The sequence below is a fragment of the Hyperolius riggenbachi genome, chromosome 1 (genome assembly GCF_040937935.1).
Source record: "Hyperolius riggenbachi isolate aHypRig1 chromosome 1, aHypRig1.pri, whole genome shotgun sequence".
NCBI classification, from domain to species: domain Eukaryota; kingdom Metazoa; phylum Chordata; class Amphibia; order Anura; family Hyperoliidae; genus Hyperolius; species Hyperolius riggenbachi.
The window spans coordinates 518,347,800-518,374,576 of NC_090646.1; the positions used below are offsets into that span (position 1 = coordinate 518,347,800).

Here is a 26,777-nt window from a genome sequence, read left to right on the forward strand (position 1 = left end):
AGAAGGGGCAGTCAGGACACATGGGGGAAACAGGACACAGAGGGAGACAGGCAGACAGGGTACACATGGGGGGACAGGCAGACAGGTACTCATGGGGAGAAGGGGCACACTGGACACATAGAAAAACACATGGGGCATACAGCAGGGCAGATGGGCCACACAGGAAGAGACATGAGGTACACAGGAGCACACAACATGTACAAGACGCTCCTGGAACATGGACGCACCAGGTTTAGTATTTTTTTCCTGGTTTTTGCCCTCTAAATTTGGGTGCGTCTTATATTCCGGAGCGTCTTATACGGTGCGAAATACGGTAGTGATAAAGTTTTAGGCGAATTAATGAGAGGTAAAAATTGCTTGGATGCATAAAGTGAAACACGACTGAGGGCTGAAGTGGTTAAGCAGTCAAGAAATAGTGAGGGACAGCTTGAGATAAGGTTTCTGTACAGGGAAGTTCAAAGGGTCATTAGCTCTGCTTTGTTTTACAGCTTAAAAACTGTGATAGTCAGATGCAATGTTATAAATAAAGATATATTACTCAACATATGCTCTATTTATTATTTGTACTACATATGCAATTCATTATCTCAATTTATTTTTTGCTTCAGATTTGTTTAAGCAATGCCGCGCAATAGGTCTTTATGCATTCCAATTGTAGTCAGAGCTGCTGAATGCAAGACTTATGGTGCATACACACATCCAATCATAATTGCCCAATTTTACCACCCCTCCATGTAGTAGGAGAGCTTACCTACACAATGGCCTCAATTCATAAACATCAGTGCGATAAAAAAATCTTGTCAGGAAAATAATCTGTCCATAGTAATCAAAATCTTTTTGCCCTCATAATGAAGAAGTGGTATAATTTGCAAATGATTGGCCAATCAAAATTGGATGTGTGTACACACCTTTAAACGTATGTAGGTGTGGTGACAGGCTACATAGTCCAATGCCCATAAAGTTTAATATGCCATTCATTAAGGCACTTCATGTGCCTGGCCAAGTGTCAACCTGGAACAGCATATACTGTAGAATACCCAGTGCTGTAGTATGCTGAACATGGCATGCACACAGACAACAATATCTAGGGCTTCCTGTAAAGGGAATGGGCAGCACTCCATGCTTCAAGTCTCTTAGATCCTAATTTGCCCACCTACTGACTACTATGGATTTAAGAAGCTACGCATAAGCCTCAGGGGGCCACTAAAACAAGTATTGAAATATGTCAGCTAAATGGGATTGTGGCAGAGCCTGAAGAACTCCTTCAAGTCAGATCAGTATGCCCCCATATAACCCTGTAACATGTGAGGAATAAACAGAAGTATGAACATCAAGTCCATGTACTTACCTACTGTAAGGTCTAAGTGATTTCGCTCTCCTAGTGCACGCAATCTATATAGACAACCACTCTGATAGTAATACTGTAGAAACTGTACACAACCTGTAGAAAAAGAGAGAACAAACAAAAAAACAAGAACTGAAGTTACTAGGCAAAAGCCACATCCATGGTTCTATAAACATGCAGTATTGCTTGATGTATAAATACTATCCTGCTTATTCCATAGATCAATGAATAATGTGCAAAGTACAGTAACCAAAATGTATCTTAACATGCCCGATTTAAAAAACCTGCCCAACTGCTTCATGTGCGGCTGTGCTGTGCGCAAGTACGCCTGCGCAGTAGCAAGGAGCCACTTGTGGCTTTCGATATACATTTACTTCAAATCTGCCAATATTTAAAAAAAATCAATGTGTGTCTGTAGCTTTTACATCTCTGGTCGCAATACTGGCGACAGGATTATGGAGCACTGGTCTAGTGACACTTCACCAGTACAAGAAGCGCAGTGCAGGGAGGGGTGGGCACAATTTACCACTAATGCCTGAGATTTTCACTTTTTCACTTGCAATGCACAGTCCAACCCCAGACTGACAAATGTAGTGTAGCGATCATTACATATCTAATCAAAGAAAAATAAGGTAGCTTCAAATGGACACCCTATTATATTCTACAAGACATTAAGTCTTTCCTACAGAGCAACTTTTTCAGTTCTACAGGGAAACTAGGCATTAAAAAAATAAAAATAAATAAAAAATAAAGACTACAAAACTGAAACAGTTGTTGTTCTGTAGTAGTGATGAATTGTCTTCTAAAACAGAAAAAAAAGTGTGTCTAGCTGAAGCGACTGTTTTCTTTACCATTACCTCCCCACTACTTACTCTGATATACTGAGAATGCAAGAAACTGATTGCGGAACATCCGATACATTAGTCCATCTGGCCTAGAGAAACAGAAGAAGCTTGTTAGCTTACAGAGACACTGAAGCGAAAAAAAAATTATGATATTATGATTTGTATACGTAGTACAGCTAAGAAATAAAACATTAAGATCAGATACATCAGTCTAATTGTTTCCAGTACAGGAAGAGTTAAGAAACTCCAGTTGTTATCTCTATACAAAAAAGCCATTAATCTCTACGACTTTCAAAGTCGTGGAGAGGGCTGTTTTCTGACTTTTATTATCTCAACTGTTCTTTAACTATTTACTTTTTCTCTGCCAGAGGAGAGGTCATTAGTTCACAGACTGCTCTGAAAGAATCATTTTGAATGCTGAGTGTTGTGTAATCTGCACATATTAGAGAATGATGCAATGTTAGAAAAAACACTATATACCTGAAAATAAAAAATATGAGAATATTTTCTTTGCTGCTAATCTTCTAGTAATTATTCATAGTACACAACCAATTCATTATATCATTTTTTTTCCGCTTCAGTGTCTCTTTAACCCATTCGCGTTCCGTCGTTTTCACTTGAGAAATGTTCACCTCCCATTCATTAGCCTGTAACTTTATCACTACTTATCACAATGAACTGATCTATATCTTGTTTTTTCCGCCACCAATTAGGCTTTCTTTGGGGGGTACATTTTGCTAAGAGCCACTTTACTGTAAATGCATTTTAACAGGAAGAATAAAAAAAAAAAAAAAAAGAAATGTCATTTCTCAGTTTTAGCCCATTATAGTTTTAAAATAATTCATGCCTCCATAATTAAAACTCACGTATTGTATTTGCCCATATGTCCCGGTTATTACACCGTTAAAATTATGTCCATATCACAATGTATGGCGACAATATTTTATTTGGAAATAAAGGTGCATTTTTCCGTTTTGCATCACTATTTGCTATCACTATTTACAAGTTTAAAATAAAAAAAAAAAAATATAGAAATATATCATCTTTACATTGATATTTAAAAAGTTTAGACCCTTAGGTAAATATTTACATGTTTTTTTTTTTATATTAAACATTTTATTGGGAGGGTGGGATGTAAACAATAGGTTTATAATGTAAATGCGTGTTGATTTTTTTTTTTTTTTTTACTTTTAGTTGTAGTATTACTTTTTGGCCACAGGATGGCGGCCATGAGTTTGTTTACATGACGTCACTCTAAGCATAACATACGCTTAGAGCGACGCATTGGGGGAGGTAACAGCCAGAAAAAGCACAGCTTCCGAGAGAAGCTGTCGCTTTTTCAGCAGGGGAGAGGAATCAGTGATCGGCACCATAGCCCGATTCACTGATTGCCTGGCTAACGAACCGCGGGCCGCGCGCGTGTGTGCACGCGCGATCGGTCGCAGGAGCGCGCATGGTTCCTGGATGTAGTTTCTACGTCCAGGAACCAATATAGGTTAAGTTAATCTCTTCATAGCTGAAGACAATGCTGCTTTCATACACCAGTGTACTAACAGTATCTGCATATTCCTAAGAATGCACTGCCCCTTCTATACTGCAATGTTCTGAAAGGAAAAGGCAATTCTCTCCTAGCAATATGTTGCTCATGCATTAAGGAGGCCAAACGATTGCCAGCTACAAATTCACTGTGTAGCCATCATGGAAGGCTGCAGACTACCTTACATTATTTATAGAGCGTCATCATAATCTGTAGTGCTGTACAACATGCAAAACATACAACAATGGGGAGCATAGATACATGCTGTACAATCAGGACAGCCAATGACACAAGTACATATACATACAATTGATGTGTAGTTTGAACAACATCACCAATACTGATAGATCTTCATTTGATGAATTTTACAGAAGCAGGAAACAAGAGTGGGAGGCCCCTGCCCATGCGAGCTTACAATCAAGAGCAGGGCTGGATTTACACTTCAGGAGCTTGTGGGCACAGAGATTCTAGAGCCCTAAACCCTGCCCCACAACACAGGCCACACCACCAATCCTGGTCCTTATTCAAAGAGTGGGCCTCTACCTAGTCTCTCTTACAAAACAGGCTACACACAATCGGGAATGGGGTGACACACGATCAGGGGCTACACATAACTAAATCACCACCTTAGATTGCCTCAAGCACACTCCCTACCAAGATGAGAGGAACAGGTGGCAATTAGTGTGTGGCCAGAGTGCACAGCTGATCTGCACTGCAGCTGGTGCAGTGCAGGGACAGAAGGAGGAGGATGCAATACCCACACCAGCCACCATGCTACTCTAAATTCCACAGGAGACATCGATTAAGCCTCAGATCTCTGCCAACTACATGCCTGCAGCTGCTGAATTGGAGCCACCCCCAGAAAGCGAGCTTTAGGAGTTGAAGTTATTGGGGTATTTTCTACATTAATTATAATTGTAGGTGGAGGAGCAGAGAGAGATGGAGGAAATATCACTATTTCTTGTTTTGTTCATGTAACATGCCAGAGGCATGTTTCTTCAGACAGTCAGGAACTTGAGATAACAGTGTAGAGAAGTCAGGAGCTGAGAGACAGATTTGAGTGTCATCAGCGTAGAGGTGATACTGGATAAGCGAAACGTCTACTTATATTGCAGTCATCATAGAAGGCTGCAGACTACTCCACATTACCCAATCTACTCATATGCTGCTGTACATTGTGTAAAGAATCGAGAGGCTTTAAGTGGCGTTAGAGACAACAAAACCAGGATGGTGTGCACTTCTCATATGCTGCATAGATCACTACTAATTACCCTCCTATCCTGGGTACCAGGGAGCAGAGTGTTGCTAACAGTGAAGTAAGCAGGCTCTGAACACTATGCTAGAAGTCTGAATATTCTGCATTAGAGAAGCTCTATGTTCAGAACGTATCCACGGCTTTGTTTTCTCTGCTTTATCACTCCCTGCACAACATAAATTTCCCTATGTGATCTAATGCACTAATTGAACACATAAGCCATTTTGGTGTGTGTTCCGCTTCAGCACTATTTACTGTAATGAATAAGCGGTGTGTAAAATGCACACACTGCATCATGTACGTTACTTGAAAAATCCAGTCCACACTGTTCTACATCGCATATAGTGTAAACAAGGACTTAATTAAGATGGCGATAGCATTAACCCATTAGCAGCCATATATAGCAAAGCAATATGTAGCTGCACGTCCGTTTTTTTTCTCCTTGGGGGGGGGGGGGGGGGGGGGGTCGGGGGTGCGCTTTGGCCGCTGGGGGAAGTAGGCCTTCCTTAGCCTGGCTTGGTAGCTTTCATATTTACCTACTCCACGCCGCTGGATGGCATTCTCCGACTGCGGTGCTGCAATGCCTACATCTTCTACAGAGTTCTGATCACATGATATGACGTGATCGTAACCCAGGGGATGGTGTCAGTGGTACATCGCTACCCACTCGGTGGTGGAAGAGGACTGATGGAAGAGTCTTTTCAATTACCCCTGTTCCACCACCGGGTGGCACTGCAACACTGACAGTATTGCCTGGGTTATCAGGCGATCAGAACCTCGAAGAGGATGCCAGGAGTGCAGCGCCACCGGTGGATTAAGAGAAGCCAATCCAGCCGCCCGGAGCAGGTAAATATAAAGAAGCTCCCTGCACTGCTCTGCACAGCTGCAATAGGCAGCTAAATGACCCGTTTGAAGATGCCCTGGCACTCATTATCTTTCTCGAGATAAAAGCATGCAGGGCTGTTATTAGGTTTGAAAAAAAAAAGAAAAAAGTGACCTTTTGAACTTACCACGTCAGCATGACACCAGACAGAAACGTAGATACATAGTGGTGAGATACCCACCACCCCTTTATTCTAGACAAAGTAAAGGAAAAAAAATATATAAGGCTTTAAAGGATAAACAGGTAATAATATAATGCATCTACTTTCAGTGGTACCCAGACTATAGCAAAAAGCACAGGACAGCAAATTAGACCTACAGAATAGAAAATCTGCATCTAGTCTATGACACTATACACATAAGTGGATGGTGCAAGGTTATAGCAGGGGGATGGGCTGCGCTAGTGTGTAATCCATACAGTGCATAAAGCTACCCTGCCAGGCAGAGGGGGGAGAGGTTATCAGTTTGGGAAGCCAATCCATGAATGTTTGAACGTCCTCTCACGTTACAAAATATGCCTCATGGCCAATCATTCGTGCTATTCGGAGACCCGCTGTAGATTATTAATATAACTGGCTCGTGTCCTCTTTCAGTGAGTCATTTGTTATGTAATGTGACTGAGGGAAATGTGCTGACAGATATTTTCCATGGATAGCTTTCATGACTGATAATGTTTAGATTACAGACACAATCTGACAGACTGACCTAGTGAACCTTGATCTGTAGCCACAGCTTTATGGCTAATAGGATTATATCCACCACTCCACTGATTTGCACAATATTGCAGGGTTGTAATGAACTTTTTTTGCATGGCAGTACTCTACACGAGGGTTTATACACACTTTATACAAGGGTTTGATAGGAACAAGGGTTTTTTTTTTGTCAGTAAATGCAAAACCCAACATTCCAGGCACTGGTCACATACATACATAAAATTTGCCTAAAGATGGCCATTATCCATACACTTCTCAATAATCCAATTCGATCAATATATTGATTGGAAATGATCGTTCCGGCCCACAAACAGAAGGAAAGCTGCTATCCAATTTGATCCGATTGATGGAATCAATTAAAAACAAGGGATGGATTATATTAATCTGATTGAATTGGACAGCAGCTTTCTTGCCATTAGTGAGCCCAGAACGACTGTTTCTGATCGATATTACGATCGAATCGGATGATTGATTGCCCAGAAAACTATCGTTAATGGTCACCATTACAGATGCTTAATAACATGCTTATTATTTTGAGTTGATTCAAATGGAGATACTTTTATGCCAAGGTCTATAATCTTATACTTGTATGATTCAGACCCTGCATTTGATTTAGCCACCTGAAACAAGCATGCGGCTAATGCAGTCAGAAACATTTTTATTATTTTTATCTATTGAACTTATTTAGCGCCAACAGTATACAGTGCTGTACAATAAAGAAGATTACAGACAATGATAGCAGGGGTGACCGACAACACAATACAGGTAATAAGCAATAAAATACATAATGCCAGATCACGCTCTGGAGTAGTAGCCCCAATAATACAAGTTCACCTTATTCTTTGGGTAGAGAGCACAATCAAGTATGATACACAAGGAGACAGGGCCCTGCCAAACGCTTACAATCTAGAAGGAGAGGGTGGTGAAATGAACAAAAAGGGGGTCTGCACCGTGAGGTTCTCGGCAGAGAATTAGGGCAGCAGTGAGGTGGGGTAGTACTCCTTGAAGTGGTGAGTTTTAAGTGCTTGTTTGAAGGTGCTGAAGGACGGGCACGCCCAATGGGAGAGAATTCCACATGATGGGGCAGCTCTAGAGAAGTTCTACAGTTGTGCATGGGAGTGCAAGATGTGTGGGGTGGTGAGGAGGAGGTTTTTGCAGGAGTGAAGTGGGCGGCCCGGTGTGTAGCTGCAGACCCGTTCAGAGATGTAGATTGAGCAGGACTTGTGTATAGATTTGTAGGCAAAAACATAGCATCTTGAAACTGATCTGTATGCTTGTTCAGGGTCCATGGCTAAAAGTAATAGTGGCAGATTATCATCAGGACAGCCAGTCAATCTGCATTGTTTAACAGGAAATAAAATATGTCAGCCTCCATATCTCTCTCTCTCACACTTCATGTGTGCTTTAAATCTCAATTAAAGGTTTAAAGAGAAAAGATAGCAATTATAGTGTTGACTTGTACAGCACTGTATTTTCTATATTGCACAGATATGTAGCTACCTCCACTACCAAGCAACTGTTTCCCATGTTGGAGCTGTGACTGCAGCACTTCCTTTGCTTCTGAGTGGTCAGAAACCAACACAAGTTGGTGTGTACATGAGAGTAAGTATTACTGAATGAGAGCTTAGACTAGCTGAAAGAAGTAGTGAAGCAGGAACAGCTCAGACATTGGAGACTGGCACTTGAGAGGGAAGGCAGCTGTGCAATACTGCCCATTTTAACCTTTGGTTGATAATTAAAAGTGTACCTGAGACGTAAAATTATTAATGTAAAGGTGGTTCCATGTACAATGCCATCTATTCTTACAGTCAGCAATATCTTTTTCTTCCTCCTCGTTACTATAGTGGAGTAATCCCATTGGTCAAGCTCCATGCAAACTATATTGAGCAGTAGTCCAGAGTTCGACACATATCTCTTGCCAGGCTTCACCCTATCTGACAAATGACAGAAGTCCCCGCCCACCTTTTCCTCACAGCATTTGGTGAAGTGTAGATAGGTGGAGAGGGGAAAAGGCTAATACAGCATGCAGGCCAATCTCTAGAATAAGACTTGCCATTCTTCTATGCCATGTGCTTGCTGTACAACCTAAATAGGCAAGCTACCAGCACTCCATAACCATTATCTGTTAAATCCAAAGCTCATATCCACAGCCGGATGCTTCTACATCCTAACTACTAAATGCTATATTGGATTCAGGGAAGGCTTCTCGTAGTCCATAATATATGCTGTCCTAAAAGTATGAAGAGAGTCAACAGAAAGGCTATGGCAGAATCCAGCACTGTAACAGGAAAACGCTGTTCTGTGAACTGGCTGCTACAAAAGTATACAGATTGTTCTCCCACACTACCAGAAAAATACAAGGCATGATGGCAGACACTTATCAGGTCACAAATATCATTTCAGATGAAATGAAAAGCGGCGACCAGTATTTATACACACTGTCTCTATTTTATTCAAAAATGTCAGTAATTTAAGTAAGTTCAGACAAATACCTTGATCCATTGCTGATTAAGATGCTTTCTCGGATGGTGAGCGTGCAGTAGTACCACACCAACAAAAAGTTGAACACTTCATCTGTCACTCTACAACAAACAACGCCCAACATTAAACATTTTTGGTAATGCAAAAATATACATGAAAATGAACGACCTAACACCAATGGTAAGTAAAAGCCCAAAACCAGCTAAACCGGATAGAAAAGGATAGTGAAGGCAAGTGCTAAATTCCAGGCCAAGTTATTAAGGCTGTGACCCTGTTGGTGAGAATTCTGTTGGTCACATGGGCTCTTATGCAAGTTGTAGAACTAAATGAGAGAGCAGCAGAAGAAAACAGGAGGCCTTGCACATGCGCAGTTGCATGGAGTGAGCCATCCTGCAACTGCACACTGCGACCATGCTTGTTCATGGATGGGAGCAAGGCTGCGTGCACCTCTTGACAAGTCCTTGTCGCAGTGCTGTATCAGTAGAGGCAAGGGGGATGGGTAAAGCCTCTGAATTATCCAGAGACTTCCCTCTACTGAGGCATTTTTTATTTCCTTACAGGCATACTTTAAAGTGCATCAGAACTGAATAAAGAAGAAAAATAGATACTTACCAGCTGCTTCCTGCAGCAGCATAAACATGTGCGAGTCCCTCGGCGTCTGCCATTCAGCCGCGATCAGCCCCGGTAATTGTCTTAGTTGTGTCCAGTCTGGGTCTTATGTGCATGCGCGGGCCTCCCACGCATGCGCAGTATTAGGCAAACTAATATTAAGTAGCTAGAGGTGCACCCGTAAAGATGCCCCCAGCTGAAGGGAGATCTCGTCAATGGAAAGCTAAGAGCTGGATGAGTAAGCTCTCATTTATGCTTTGCTAGGGAATCTACATAGGAAAGGAGGGAAGGGGAATGGAGTGAGTCGCCCTTGCATCATCAAGCGCCTACAGTGCCTTATGGTAAAGCTGGCAAAATTTGAGAAACCTTACAGCCCTCCCCCCTTCCCAATTATGTACCTCTTGTATTCCCCATTGGACATTTTGTGTCGTACCCCTCCCCCGGGTTCTCCTCTGTCCTCTATCCCTCCTATGTCATCTTCAACTGTCCCGTGTCCTCATCTGTGTCCTTCTCGGTCCCGTGTCCTTCACTGGCCCCCTCATCTGTCCTCTGTGTTCTCCTCTGGACACCTCATCTATCCTGTGTCCTTCTCTGCCCCCCTCATCTGTCCCTTGCGCCCTTCTCTGGTCCCCTCATCTGTGTCCCCCGGTCTCGCACTGACATAGTACCCCCACAATGTCTCTCTCAGAGACTTCATAATCAGAGGCCATCTGCTGGGGACAGGAAGTGCACCGCTGCTAGCTGCCAGATAGCAGCCACAGGTGATTTGATGGATTAGAATGAACAGAGCAGTGGGTGGATAGAGATATATAGACACACACACACACGTCACCGAGTACACACACACACACACACACTAAGTAATGTGTGTACTAAAAGTGACATTCCCATTTGCAGCAATGTATCCAGTTGGAAGTAATTCTTAGAGGAAAGAAATTGCCAAGAAAACACAACAATTAACAAAGAATTGGTGGGTGGGTGGGGGGGGGGGGGAATGGGGGGGGGGGGGGGAGAGAGTTACTGGGCTGCATAAAATAAGGTGAATAATTGCAGCACTTGGGGGCCTGGAGGAGTTATTGGCTGCACTTAAGGGACAGGAGGGGTTAATGGCTGCAATACTGTATGCGTGCAGTATTTGCTGGGTAGACTTAAACTTGAGTCAATAAAAATTCCATCTTAAGAGAGTTGAATATTGGAGTTGACTTAAGGGGCCCCTACACTGCTCGATTGCAGCCAATTTGACAGAATCGATTGATCGGAAATTGATTCTATAGAATTAGCCAATTGATCGATTTGATCTATATGACTGGATGGAAAATCTAGGTCGATGTGCTGCTGGCAGCAGATTGATGGCCCATAGAGTTGCATTGGATCTAATGGTCCAATAATGCATTAAGATCGATTTCCAAAAGATTTCATTCTGAAACCTATTAGAAATCTGTTCCTAGTGTGTGGCGCCCATCAGATAGATTCCTGTCAGATTCAAGTTTTGACAGGCATCTGACAGAAATCTGATGGTCGAATCTGCTGCAAATCTATAAGTGTATGGCCATCTTTATAAACAAGGTTGACTTGTATTTTAAGATAGAGAGATAGAGATAGGAGCGAGATATAGATAGATAGATAGAAGCAGCATTTTATGAAGAAGAAAGGCCTCTCACCTGTAATGAAGAATAAACCGACAGGTTATGGCTCCAACTAACAGGATTATAGTTAAATAAAGCTTGAATTTTTCATATTCATCTTTATAAGCAAACCTAAAGAAAATAAATTGTGAGAACCAAGTCAGCTTCAGAATCCAGCTCTGTCTACAGGAGATCAATCAGTAGATAAACAGATTCATCTAACACCCACATGGCCTTTTTTTTTTAATAAAATGCCTTTTAAGCCACCAAACAAGAAAATATACCGGTACTCAGAATAATTTTCAGTTCTTCACCCACTTTTTAGTAATTTCTCAATTGCAGAGTGCTGCCAAGTTATTTTAAACAGAAGATGAAAAATCATCTAGGTGAAAACGTAGGAGAAAAAGTGAATGGAATAGGGGTCATTAGTCTCTACATAAGCAAATGTGTGAAGGAAAATTTTGCATGGGTGAGAAACACGGTATGTTAAACTTTTCTGGATTATTAAAGATTTTTCACTTTTTTTCTGTGTACAGTAATGTGTACATAATGTCTCCAGATTTATAAATGGCAGGCAGACTGGCCATGAAGATTCCTTAACTTGAGTGAGAAGAGGTGAAGAAACATATGCTTCTAATAAAATGTACACCTGACCTTACACAGCAAAGAAACATGGGGTGCTGGCAAAGTGTGATGACTCATTTTCCATTAAAGGATACCCGAAGTGACATGATGAGATAGACATGTGTATGTACAGTGCCAAGCACACAAATAACTATGCTGTGTTCCTTTTTTTCCCCTTCTCTGAAAGAATTAAATATCAGGTATGTAAAGTGGTGTGAATAACTATTTGCCCCCTTCCTGATTTCTTATTCTTTTGCAGGTTTGTCACACTTAAATGTTTCTGCTCATTAAAAACCGTTAACTATTAGTCAAAGATAACATAATTGAACACAAATTGCAGTTTTAAATGATGGTTTTTATTATTTAGTGAGGAAAAAAAACTCAAAACCTACATGGCCCTGTGTGAAAAAGAAATTGCCCCCTGAACCTAATAACTGGTTGGGCCACCCTTAGCAGCAATAACTGCAATCGAGAGTTTGTGATAACTTGCAACGAGTCTTTTACAGCGCTCTGGAGGAATTTTGGCCCACTCATCTTTGCAGAATTGCTGTAATTCAGCTTTATTTGAGGGTTTTCTAGCATGAACCACCTTGTTAAGGTCATGCCACAACATCTCAATAGGATTCAGGTCAGGACTTTGACTAGGCCACTCCAAAGTCTTCATTTGTTTTTCTTCAGCCATTCAGAGGTGGATTTGCTGGTGTGTTTTGGGTCATTGTCCTGCTGCAGCACCCAAGATCGCTTCAGCTTGAGTTGATGAACAGATGGCTGGACATTCTCCTTCAGGATTTTTTGGTAGACAGTAGAATTCATGGTTCCATCTATCACAGCAAGCCTTCCAGGTCCTGAAGCAGCAAAACAACCCCAGACCATCACACTACCACCACCATATTTTACTGTTGGTATGATGTTCTTTTGCTGAAATGCTGTGGTACTTCTACGCCAGATGTAATGGGACACGCACCTTCCAAAAAGTTCAACTTTTGTCTTGTCGGTCCACAAGGTATTTTCCCAAAAGTTTTGGCAATCATTGAGAGGTTTTTTAGCAAAATTGAGACGAGTCTTAAAGTTCTTTTTGCTTAAAAGTGGTTTGCGCCTTGGATATCTGCCATGCAGGCCGTTTTTGCCCAGTCTCTTTCTTATGGTGGAGTCATGAACACTGACCTTAATTGAGGCAAGTGAGGCCTGCAGTTCTTTAGATGTTGTCCTGGGGTCTTTTGTGGCCTCTCGGATGAGTTTTCTCCGCGTTCTTGGGGTAATTTTGGTCGGCCGGCCACTGTTGGGAAGGTTCTTTACTGTTCCATGTTTTTGCCATTTGTGGAGAATGGCTCTCACTGTGGTTCGCTGGAGTCCCAAAGCTTTAGAAATGGCTTTATAACCTTTACCAGACTGATAGAGCTCAATTACAGTACTTTTGTTCTCATTTGTTCCTGAATTTCTTTGGATCTTGGCATGATGTCTAGCTTTTGAGGTGCTTTTTGTCTACTTCTCTGTGTCAGATACCTCCTATTTAAGTGATTTCTTGATTGAAACAGGTGTGGCAGTAATCAGGCCTGGGGGTGACTACAGATATTGAACTCAGTTGTGATAAACCACAGTTATTTTTTAACAAGGGGGGGGGGGCAATCACTTTTTCACACAGGGCCATGTAGATTTGGAGTTTTTTTTCTTACTAAATAATAAAAACCATCATTTAAAACTGCATTTTGTGTTCAATTATGTTATCTTTGACTAATAGTTAATGGTTTTTGATGAGCAGAAACATTTAAGTGTGACAAACATGCAAAAGACTAAAATCAGGAACGGGGCAAATAGTTTTTTCACACCACTGTAAGTGGCTGACTTAGTCCAGACAGGAAGTGACTACAGTGTGACCCTCACTGATAAGAAATTTCAACTATAAAATACTTTCCTAGCAGAAAATGGCTTCCAAGAGCAAGAAAGATAAAAAGGGGAATTTCTTATCAGTGAGGGTCACACTGTAGTCACTTCCTGTCTGGACTAAGTCAGCCACTTACACACCTGATATTTAACTATTTCAGGCTGAGAAAAAAAAAAAAAGGAACACAGCATAGTTATGTGTGCTAGGCACTGTATATACACATGTATGTCAATTCAGGTACCCTTTAATCTGGACCTTGCAAGTCTACAAATGAAAACAAAAATGCAACAAAAACATAACACCTTCCAGACTCCCACACAAAGCACATGTAAAAAAGCCACATATTTAGCTGAGAAAAAAAAAATCTAACCATCTTTTTCAGACAGAACAGATGACCTAGGATATGGTTCTATGCAACAGTGCCAATGGTTATGACTGTTACACCATAAATGGCAAATCCATGCTTATGAAACCATTTTTATACCTGAGGTGAGAGGGATATGGAGGCTGACATTTTCTTTTAAATAATGAACATTACCTGGCTGTCCTGCTGATCCTCTGCCACATCCGAGCAATTTAAAAATAAAAAATATGAACTTACGTGGGGCTTCCTCCAGCCCCTGCCAGCCATTCTGTGCACTCGCCACAGCTCCGCTCACTGCTGGTAGTCCCGAGTCCCCTCTGGCGCAGGATTCCTACTGTGCCTGCACAAGCGGCTTTCAGTCGCGCTGACATCTGCACTGAACAGCGCAGATGCAGAACTACTGTGCCTGTGCTGTACACTCCAGATGACGTCAGCGCAACCAGTGAACCACATGCTGGAGCGCAGAGGAAGCCGATGCGGAAGCCAACCTGGCGAGTTTGGCTTCTCCACCGGGAGTCACCGGAGCTGGGGCGAAGGCACAGGACGGATTGCCAGGGGCTGGAAGAAGCCCCAGGTAAGTGGCTTTTTTATTTTTAAATTTCCTCGGACCTTCCCTTTAAAGGAAATCTAAAAGTGTAAAAAAAAAAAAAAAAAAAATTTGGATCAATTAAAATTAAACTTACCCTACTTCTTGCAGCCACGTGGAGTCATCCTGTACCTGCACTGCCCTTCCAAACCCCCTCAAAGCTGGCCGGCCACATGCCTCCTCACTGCGCTCCCGATGCTGGGAGGGTTCTACACAGTGACCATACAGCTTTGTGGGGGTCGCCGCTGCTGGCCATAGGACCTTGGAAGGACGGAGCAGGTGTGCGATTTAAACCCTACTGACCAGAAAGGTCAGCAGAGCTGCCAGGTAACTGGTTTTGTTTAAAAGGAAATAAATATGGCAGCTTCCATAGGTCTCACGCCTCTGCTTCCTTTTAACAGAAATGTTAAATATATACATATGAATAAATGGTACGGAAGTAAACACTTCTTTAATTGTCAGACAGAGATGGTGGTGTATGCAATATCATGCCCATGTAATTTGATATACATAGGGAAAACCACGAGGGCCATAAAAGAAAGATTTTCAGAACATTTTAAGTCTATCAAGAATGGGAGAGGAGCGAAGAGGCTGATCGATCATGTCAGGGAAAAGCATAATGCTAATGCAGACTGTCTTAAATTCTTTGGAGTGGACAAAATAGTATCAAATTCCAGGGGTGGGGTCGACCAGGACCGTCTACTTTTACAAACTGAAAGCAAGTGGATTATGAGGCTTCAAACAGAAGGCCCAATGGGCTTCAATGATAAGCTGGATATGGCTATCTTTTTACAGTAGGCGGTACTATGATAACTGGGTATCTTTGGGGGAGCTTTCTCCTCACCTTGGGTCCTTTGTTGAGTCCGCCAATGAGTCTGTCAAGTTTTGCACATTTTTTGATAGCTTGTACGGTTTAGCATACTATTTCTTCTCCTTATATGACAGTTATGTATTTATATGTTTGTAGGACAATGATAGTGGTCTGTACAGGGTTCCAGTTCCTGGCCCTGACTTGTGGCCACATTTGAGTCCCCCATTTTACCACCCAACTTGTGTATATCTGTTTAATGTCATAGAAATGTTAGAGGTGATTCCATGATACACGGGACATTTCCCTGGAGCTGAGTCCAGGGTATGTCGCCACTTGAGACACCCCATATGGTGATATATGATATATATGTATATTATCTGCATGGCTCCATAGTAGTTCACCTAGGATGATTGCCTGTTTATTTTAACACATGTTCTTTTTGTAAATTGTATGTTCGTTTGTATGTCCTTTTTTGAAATGAGTGGGTCTTTTATGTGCTGTAATTGTTAGTAACTTCCCCCAAGCCAGTTTACCACTTAGCCACTAGGTGGTGCCAGTAGACACCCATTTTTGATATATTTGCGCATGCACGTTTCCCTACATGCATTGACCAATCTCATGCGTTGTAGCATGGAGCGCATTGCGCTCCACGAACGGGACGTAACATGAGGAGCAGTAATATGGCCGCGATGTACGCGTCATTTTTTTTGGGCGACGTCGCGTCTCGAGTGACGGCATTCGGGAGTGAGCGCAGGGCGGCAATATGGCCGCGATGCATGCGTCATCTTCCTCGCGATTAGCCGCGGCGTCATTTGCCATGCGACTCCATTTGGTAACTGCCGCTCGTACACAGGTGACGTAACGCGGGTGATTGGCTGCCCTCGGCGTGACAGGTAGGCGTTTGCTCACCTCCAAGCAGCTCCCACATGATTGGTCAATGTTTGAATTGAAAGGTGGAGCACCTTGTTGGCAATTTGGTGGATGGGTAGAATAGACACTATAAAGTCCCACTCGTTGCAACATGGGGTGTTCTGTCTCGAGAAAGCCCTGATTTAGGGGCGAAACGGCCGTCGACTATACATCCGCACCTCCTTGCTGCTGCAGTGACTAGATAATAACTCTTGTCTTTTTTCATTTCAAGCTTCCGCTCCCCCCCCCCCCCCTCTTCCTAAAGGATCGCGCTCACCCCTCCCGTTTGATGTCTCATGCTGTCTGCTCTCTACTAGAGACGGCCAATAAGATGCTGATATTCCTGACTTGGTTGCATTTGATAGGCCCAAATCCAAATTGCATGCAAGTCATAAAAGTCAGCAACTTACTGAGAGAAGCAAATACGTTAATAGCAACAGCATCCATACTGTAATTAAACACTTCCGATTCAGAACCTAGTAGTGTTTTCATATGTATATATCTACTACAGAGTCCCTTTACAGATCATCTAAAGTAAAAGGAAAAATAAAAGAAGAGAAAATAAAAACAGTGGGCGAATGGCATGTCCATATACACAATTCACTATACAGTATACCATGTAACTAGTACTTTATTATAAGGAACCAGAGATAAGAGACATATGGAGGTTGCCATGTTTTATTTCCTTTTAGACCATTTAGACCAGTGCTGTCCAACTTCGCAGGCATGGAGGGCCGATTTTTTTCCAGGCCACATGGTGGAGGGCCGGCAGTAACCCCCCCCCCCCCCTCTTCCCGGGGGAAAAAAAATAGCAGCAGTTTCCCAACAAAATGCACTCAGATTGGCTGCAGATGTCCCCACAAAATGGCCTCAGATTGGCTGCAGATGCCCCCACAAAATGCCCTCGGATTGGCTGCAGATGTCCCCACAAAATGCCCTCAGATTGGCTGCAGAAGTCCCCACAAAATGCTCTCAGATTGGCTGCAGATGTCCCCACAAAATGCCCTCAGATTGGCTGCAGATGTCCCCACAAAATGCACTCAGATTGGCTGTAGATCCCCCCCACAAAATGCCCTCAGATTGGCTGCAGATCCCCCCACAAAATGCCCTCAGATTGGCTGCAGATCCCCCCACAAAATGCCCTCAGATTGGCTACAGATGCCCCCACAAAATGCCCTCAGATTGGCTACAGATGCACCCACAAAACGCCCTCAGATCGGCTGCAGATGCCCCCACAAAACGCCCTTAGATCGGCTGCAGATGTCCCCACAAAATGCCCGCAGATTGGCTGCAGATGTCCCCACAAAACGCACTCAGATTTGCTGCAGATCCCCCCACAAAACGCCCGCAGATTGGCTGCAGATGTCCCCACAAAACGCCCTTACATTGGCTGCATATGTCCCCACAAAATGCCCGCAGATTGGCTGCATATGTCCCCACAAAATGCCCGCAGATTGGCTGCAGATGTCCCCACAAAATGCCTGCAGATTGGCTGCAGATGTCCCCACAAAACGCCCGCAGATCGGCTGCAGATGTCCCCACAAAATGCCCTCAGATTGGCTATTTTCAGCTCCGCTCCCCTCATCCCCCGGTGCTGCTGCTGCTGCCACCGCCTCACCTCTCAGATCGGACCGGGCAGGAGATAGGAAAGAACCAGCCATGATAGGAAAGAACCAGCCACACCGGCGCACGCCAGCCGCGCGGCGAATTTAAATGCAGGAAGTGACATCATCGGTCACGTCCAGCATTTAAAGTCCCCCGTGCGGCTGCCGTGCGCCGGTGTGGCTGGTTCCTTCCTATCATGGCTGGTTCCTTCCTATCTCCTGCCCGCCGCCGATCTGAGAGGTGAGGCGGCAGCAGCAGCAAGGGGGAACGAGGGGAGCGGAGGGGGGCTATAAATATTACATTATAGCCAATGAATGGGGGAAACTTTTAAAAAGAAAAAAAAAAAAGTCCCCTCAACCTCTGGCGACTCGGGGGTTAACACTGCCACAGCAGGGGGGCCGCAGCAGAAGGCCTGGCGGGCCAGTTGGACAGCACTGATTTAGACCATACCAGTCCTTCAGTGGTAGACAGTTCACGTGTATGCTAGGTGTGTATTTTATCCCACAAGTGGGGCTTGCACTCTCTTGCAGGTAGGCACTTATCTGTTTTTAAGTAGCCTGTTCATTTCCTTGCCATGTACCAATTTAATTCATTTTTGGTCAGCTGCTCCCACTTAACAGCCTTGCCTTTGGTGTATATGCAGAGCTTCTGTTTGGGTTCAAGGTGCGTTTGCAGTTTCTGGGGGGGCTCAGCGCACCTCTGATTGGAGGCCATTCGGAGGCAGCCTGGTGATGCGCTGATCCACCTTTTGCGCAATTTTCAATTTTACTGGTTGGCCGCACCCAGGCTATGCATATGCATAGGTTAGGATTTAGTTAGTGTTAGGTCCCCTCCCATCAAGAATGACTTCTCCACAGTGGGAGGGACGAGTACTTAACAAGTTGCATGCAAGCTGTTACAGGAAACCAACATCCTCCAGTGGTAGACAGGTCGTGTGTATGCTAGGTGTGTATTTTATCCCAGAAGTGGGGCTTGCACTCTCTTGCAGGTAGGGACTTATCTGTTTTTAAGTAGCGCTGTTCATTTCCTTGCCATAGACCATACCAGTTGCCTGACAGTCCTACTGATCTTTGTGGTTAGTAGCGTCTGAATCACACACCTGAAATACACATGCAGCTAAACTTGTCAGGACAGACCAGCCTTGGGCATTGTTTAAAAGAAATTAAATATGTCAGCCTCCACCTCGGGTTCCCATTAAAAACAACGCTCTCTTTATGTCAACTAACCCATCGCTTCTTGTTATTCAAACCTCAAAGCCCTATCCTAAATCCTGTTATGGATGTGTGGTCTAGACCAGTGTTTTTTTAAGACGCGGTACGTACCCCCGGAGACCTCTACTAAGGGTAGGCACAGTGGCTTGTGCCTGAGCTAATCCATCTTCCCACGGGCGGAAAGAATTTATTTTTTTTTTATTTATTTATTTTTTTTACTTGCCAGCCATCCCCACAGCCTTAGACCTCCGATCAGCGTTGCCCGCCGTCCCAGCGCTGCCTCCCCTTTACAGCAGCAATGATTATTACACTTCAGATCAACGGGAAAGTGAAGGCGCATGGTACCCACACACAGTACTGCATAAGCCGAAGTGACATCATTAGTCATTTCCGCATTTGAAGTACAGCCGCGCGGGTACCATGCGCCTTCACTTTCCCATTGAACTGAAGTGTAATGATCATTGCTGCTGTAACGGGGAGACAGCGCTGGAACGGCGGGCAGCACTGATCGGAGGTCTGAGGCTGCGATGGGAAGGCAGTGGGGACGGTGGGCACTGCGCTGACTGATGTCTGTAACGGGGCAGGGCTTATACTGCAGGGACCACGTGGGGCACCACTTGCTGCATAAACTGGGGGGCTGCTTATAATGAGAGCACTACGGACTACTTAAACCGGTGGTGCAGCCTATACACACCACTCGCTGCTTAGACTGGGAGAGGGGGGGGGGGGAGCTGCCTATACTAAGGGCTACACTCACTACCTAAACTGGGGGGCTGTTTGTACTGGTGGGACCTCACTACCTAAAATGGTGGGAGAGGGGCTGCCTATACTTGTTGCATTACTCACTAAACTGGGAGGGCTGTCCATCCTGGGGGCACCACTCACTTCCTAAACTTGGGGGGGGGGTGCCTACACGGGGGGCACCACTCACTACCTAGACTGGGGGGACTGCCCTTATGCTGGGGATACCTCTCACTGCCTAAACCTTGGGGGGGGGGCGGGGGCTACTTATACTGGGGTACACCTCTTACCACCTATACTTTAGGGGAGGGCTATTATACTGGGAGGACTCCTCTAAGTACCTTTGCTGGGGGTGGGGGGCAAACTCAGTGTTTGCCATCGGTGCTATATTGGCCAGCTAAGCATCTGCGGGGGAAGCCAGGGGCACAAAAGGTGACAAGGGGAGCTGGGGGGACAAGAGAAGACGGGGAAGCTGGGGGACAAGAGATGATGGGTGAAGCTGGGGGACAAGAGATGATGGGTGAAGCTGGGGGACAAGAGATGATGGGTGAAGCTGGGGGACAAGAGATGATGGGTGAAGCTGGGGGACAAGGTGACACAGGGGCACAAAAGGTGATATGGGAGACAAGAGATGACCCTTGGGGGGGGGGGGGACAAGAGATAACACAGGGGGGAGCTGGGGGACAAGAGATCATACGGGGGAAGCTGCGGGCACAAGAGGTGAAACGGGCTTATTATACTGGGGTACACCTCTTACCACCTATACTTTAGGGGAGGGCTATTATACTGGGTGGACTCCTCTAAGTACCGATGCTGGGGGTGGGGGGCAATCTTAGCGTTTGCCATAGGTGCTATATTGGCCAGCCAAGCATCTGCCTATCCCCATCCATCACCCTCAGCCAGCCTCACCCTGCACCCTCATTCTCCAAGCGTGTGTGCGCACGCACTCGCCGGGGGTACTTTGTAGAGATGGCATAGCAATAAGGGGTACTTGCTTTAAAAAAGTTGAGAAACACTGGTCTAGACAAACTGCCAGTAAGACTACACTATTACATGCTGTTAGTTGTCATATTTAGTTATGATCCCTCATAGTTGAGAGAGAATTCAGGAGATGGGCAGAATAAGAGGTCCAGTGACAACCAGCATAAGTGGACATAAATGACTATTATACTGGTAATCATATACATCTTGTTTTTATTTCAAACAGCTGTCAGGAGGAATTATTGGACGTAGTCAAAAGCTGCTCATTAACGGTGCAGTCTCCTGATCAAGCCGAACCTTGCGATTGATAACAATCTTTTGGACCCATCAATGGAGGGGAAAATGATAAGCAATTTGATCAGACTAAAAGAGGAGTCTCAAAATTTGGACTGATGGAAAGATCACCATTAAGGGTACCCGATTCGATTTGGGACATTGTACCATTAATGTGCACCTTAACTGCTGCAAGCTGGCGACAGAAGATCTAGAGTTGGGCCCACTAAGTACAGACATAAGGCACAGTGTAGGCTTGAAACTCACCTTACCCCAATTTGTAAAAGTTATTTTTAAGATGTATACATGACAAAAGCACAAGAGGAAATTTTCCAGAAACATACGGAATACAAATGTTATGGTATAATTTGTTTTATTTTCTCTAGATGGGCTTCAAGACAACATTTAACAGACTTTGCAAACTGATCACTTTCTTGTCCATTAATAAAAACTCGTACTTACTTTGCTTGATTGCTAAGAAGTGTGACATTCACATTCCCAAGCACTAGGTTTAAATATAAACTGAAAGAAAAAAAAGGCATATTACATACATTTGACAGAGCTCCTATAATAACAAACAGCTAAAAGTGAACACAGCTTTAACTCCAGGAAATACATGAAACTTCAGAAGAATGCACCTATGGCTGGAACACCTGTCATTTAAACCTTGTGATCAACATTCCACATCTGCCCTTAATTGGTCCGGATTCTGATAAATAGTTACTTTTCAGCACTTGGTGTACTGAGAAAGCATGCAAAGGTCACCGGTGCAGTATATAGAAGCTGCAGCCTGAACAAAGGGCACAGCCATACTGAACTGTGTTCTGGTTCAAAGGGCAATGTCAAGAACGCACTTGCAGAACGGAATAAAATACACAAATGCACAACAGGGTCAGCAGTGAACAAATAATAATAATAATACCACCTGTGTGGGTTAATGCTGGACACATGAAATTCAGAATAAGAGATCAGACAGATGGGAGAGCTATGCCAGCTATAACCAACTATTTTTAGGATGCCACATGGCAAAATAAAACGTCAAATGTTTGTGACCTATCACACATGACAAATTATAAACACACATACACACATTTCCCCCCCCCCTCCCCCCTCAACCAAGTTAAGCACTTAAGGTGAATCTGAAGTGAGGAAACTTACTTCTGGTTCAATACTTACCTATGTAAAAAGGTAAGACTCTGGATACCATAGATTAGGGGTGCCCATTAGGTAGATCGCAAACTACTGGTAGATCCCAAGGTCTTCATGGTAGATCCCAACCCCACTACATTTTCCATTCTGTATATATGTTACGGCCAGAAACCGAAGTCTGGCCAATTCGGGTTCTGGACGGTCAAAACGTGAAGTAGCTGTGCACCTGCAGCCAATGTTAGAAATGAACCAGATTCCCAGCGACTTTAAATTAATGAATTACCCCCAGCGGCAATGTAACAGATTAAGCCACCACTTCGGCTCTGCCTCCTCTCCTCCCCTGCGGCAGCCGGGGACCACGCGTGTCCCCCAGGATCGTTCGTAGCGGCAGGGGAAGCAGAGCGGGGAGGCTGCAGACATTACTTCTGCCAGCAGCCGCTCTGCAGGAACGAATGGCAGGATTCCCTGCAGCTACGAACCACCCTGGGGGAAACGCGTCCAGCTGCCAGAGCAGTTTAGGAGAGAGACAGGGGGGAGAGGAGAGGAGGCAAAGCCGAAGCGGTGACTTAATCTGTTACATTGCCGCCATGGAGAGAGGGTGGGTGGGATGGGAGAATTCATTAATTGTACATCAGTAGATCATTTTGACTTGCTTAGTTTTTTAAAGTAGCTCACGAACCAAAAAAGCGTGGGCACCTCTGAAATAGATCCTTCCAAGGCCTCCATCTGGCCCGTCGTTCCATTGCTGTTTCCCGCTATGTCGATTACCTCCACGAGAAGGCTTCAGAAGTACTCTCTGAATACTTCCAAAGACGTGCACATCTGCACTGCACAAGCGCAAGTCTGGGCTCATGCATGCGCAGTACAGCAAGGAAAAATGGATCGCTGCAACCAATATGTAGCCAACGGGAGCCTGGGACCTAGGTATCTTGATTCAGGCAGCAAGGAAGAAAGGGAAATCCCGCTACACCATTGGTAGGGTAAAAAAAAAAAGTTTCTCTAAATTTTATTTAACACATCAGTGAATACACAAAAAGCTCGATATTCACTGATGTGTTACATAAAATTTGGAGAAACTTTTTTACCCTACCAATGGTGTAGCGGGATTTCCCTTTCTTCCTCGCATGTGCAGTACAGATGTGCCTGTCTTCAGAAGCACTCAGGGACACAAGGTTCATTAGGTATATTACTTCCAAAGGCTGCACAAGGAGTACCAAAGACACAGGCAGTTATGAAAGGAGGACAGCACTGGAACAACGGGACGGACCAAAGACCAGGAAGGCGCTAGGCTATCCAGAGCCTTTCCTGTAGGTATGCATCTAACGTGAAGGTAGTTCTATCACTTTCTCTCTGCTTTAAATAGCAAGGAAGAAGCAATATATGACTTGAATGACAACGCAAAACTATCATGGGACTTGTCCCAGTCCTATTCCCCCATCAGGGGTATCTGCAGTGATGTGCTCCACATCAGAGGGGCAGATATCATAATTCTAAATTACAGGCAAAACATTGGATCGGTCACTGAATGGTTGCAGATCCCGGCCACTTAATCTGCGGATATTGTAAGCCAAGTTCCAGGCAAGAGGAATGTTTTAGTTATGAAAAGTGTAGAAAGGGGTTGGAAACTTTTTGAATTTCTATATAGCCATCTCTGTAGGCATTGGAGAGATCCCCGCACACTTTTTGTCCCAGAGATCTCCAAGGAGCTTTGTGAATTAAAAATGAAACGGGCATTAGTACAGAAAATAATCACACGCATGAAGTGAGAGGCATATGGAGGCTGACATTTATTTTCTTTTAAACCAACGCCAGTTGCCTGGCTATTCTGCTGATGCTCTCCCTCTAATGCTTTTAGCCATAGACTCTGAACAAGCATGCAGATCAGATGTTAGCTGCATGCTTGTTTCGGGTGGGTGATTCAGACACTACTGCAGCAAGAGAAATCAGCACTGCCAGGTAACTGCTATTGTTTAAAAGGAAATAAATAAAGCCAACTTCATATTCCTCTCACTTCAGATGTTCTTTAACAGCAATAAAAAATAAATTCTCACAGATCTGGACATATTCCCATCACACCACTCATACATGCAATACTTCATTTTGTCCAATGAAATTAGGCTTAACGATGACCATACATGGAAATAACCTAACAAGGCCATAAAAACACAAAACACACTTTAAACAATCACATTTTCTCAGCGAACAGACTGGATAACACAGAGGTATAATTTTGTGGCAGATATTTCACAGGTCTGATGACAGTATAAACATTGTTATGCTAGCTGTATGATGCAAAACGGTGCAGGGAGCAATCCCATTAGCATTTGGAATGTGCCCTACTCAATTCCAACACCAGCTTAACCCATTCATGGTCAATGGCATTTTGTGCTGTCAGTTCAGAAGATTTAAAACTGGTTTAATCTCTTTCTCTGTTGGCCTTGAAGTGTTAATGCATAATGTGTTGCTTCACCTCCAGATGGCAAGAGGAAGAACACAAACACACACACAAATAAATACACCATTTTGTCACGCCACCACAGCAATTAGTGACCGTCACAGCAAACTTACAGCTGGACTCAAGCTTTTCTTCTGAATTTTTTTTTTTTTATAAACAGACGTTCTTATGTCTCAGGCTCTGTTCCCATTTGTTGCAGACCACGTGCAGCCAGTGGGAGCCGATGGTCCAGCTGTAGCCCGGGGCAGATGTGCTCCCCAATATGCTATATGGGGGAACGCATCCGTGTGCCTGGGATTATCACAGACTGCAGAGAAGTGCGCTCCGCTTACTGCCACGGATCCATTACAGCGTAACAAGTGTAAACGGCTCCCATTTGTAAAATAGGAGCCGTTCACTGTGGAGTGGAGAACAGACCAAAAAAAAAAAAAAAAATAAGTCCTGGAACACAGCCTTACACCTTTATAGACCTCAGCAGACACAAACTAATTTACCTTAAGTTTGTCATTACTTTTCTAACCTACATTGTTTTTCACTTGCTAGGTGCTGAAAAGGTATTTTATACACAATACTCCTGTGTGGAAACTCTGAAGAAAAGATTAGTAAATCAGGGCTAATGTCTGGCTATGCACAACAGCATGCTTCCCCCTCGTGCATTAAACTGCAGGAATAAACACAAAAGCACTTTATCTCATTCGATCCAGTCTTTTTAAAATGAGAAATCGAGAAACCACTAGAGAATGCACAGTAGCAAAGTACAGGCTCCATGATAGATCACAGAGAGATTTGATTTACCGTATCTTAGCCAAGGGCATCATTGTACCATTGGAAGGTGCTTCGTTGTCTTTTTTTCCCCCTCCATAGCAACAAAAAGCGTCACAAAGCCGTAGCCTCAAAACATGTCTGTACGACACCTGGTCCCAAATTATCGCCATTTTCTGCACGCATGTGTATATTGCAGGCAGTCCCCGGTTACGAACAAGATAAGGATTGTAGGCGTGTTTTTAAACTGAAACTGTTGGAACGGATGTAGTCCCTGGTAAACGAACGAGATAGGGACTGCACGTTAGTTCTAGTTGTTGTTGTTGTCTCCCCCCCCCCCCCCCGCACCAAATATAGCTTCCGAGGTGCCTAGCTTCTCTAGTGGTCTAATGCCGATCCTCCCCAATATAGCGGCCCCCTCCCTACCCACTATAGCATCCCTGGTGGTCTAGTGCTTCACTCCTCTCTACAACATCGCTGCTCTAGTGTTTAGTGGCCACCATTCTCCCCTGGCGGGATTAGTTCCATATCTCCTCCGGTGGCATTAGTCCCCCCCCACAGCTTTCCTGGTGGTGCATGTGGCCCCTTCCCTTCTCCATAAAGGTTACTTGGAGGTGTTAGTGCCAACCCCTTCCTTCCCTTCCTCATACGGCTTCCTTGGCGGTATTAGTGACCCCGTCCTGTGCTTCCCCTGCCCAGTGTATAGTGGCTGATAACGGGCAGTAGAGCGAGTGGGGAAAGGACGCACAGCTCTGGACTTTGACTGTGAGGTGGGAGAAGCACTTCTTCCAGCTATGCCTGTAATCTGCATTATATACTAGGCTGGTGGAACACAGGACAGGGGTAGAGCGCGCTGAGACATTGGGGGGTTGGGGTCTTCTTCCTTCTCCTCTCACCGCCATCACCAGAAGATGATTTCATTAAAAAAGAATCAGTGGGCTGTTCATAGACTGGTTAATTTCTATTCTACATGCACATTTTCACACTTGTTGTCCAAAAACATTTAAAGTGTACCAGAGATGACCACAGGGGGATTAGATGGCCACAGCGGGACACACAGGCAGGGAATCCCCGATGACGGCGGGTCGCGGTTCGTGTAGTCGGGGATTCCCTGTCTTTGCCGAATAAGACG

The 26,777-nt window shown here is 44.2% G+C and overlaps 2 protein-coding genes across 2 annotated transcripts in view; one reads left to right on the forward strand and one right to left on the reverse strand.

Moving 5' to 3' along the window:
* Positions 1–26,777, forward strand: part of LOC137524723 (coiled-coil domain-containing protein 63-like) — a 143,508-nt gene that overhangs the window by 18,210 nt on the left and 98,521 nt on the right. The window lies entirely within an intron of this gene.
* The window catches only part of TMEM120B (transmembrane protein 120B), a 71,358-nt gene that overhangs the window by 13,111 nt on the left and 31,470 nt on the right, over positions 1–26,777 (reverse strand). The window contains exons 4-9 of the mRNA XM_068244961.1: positions 21,742–21,801; positions 11,329–11,424; positions 9,070–9,159; positions 5,993–6,058; positions 2,218–2,279; positions 1,349–1,441 (exon numbers count right to left, since the gene is read on the reverse strand). Coding sequence (XP_068101062.1) covers positions 1,349–1,441; positions 2,218–2,279; positions 5,993–6,058; positions 9,070–9,159; positions 11,329–11,424; positions 21,742–21,801 — 467 coding nt within the window. The remainder of the gene's footprint in view (positions 1–1,348; positions 1,442–2,217; positions 2,280–5,992; positions 6,059–9,069; positions 9,160–11,328; positions 11,425–21,741; positions 21,802–26,777) is intronic.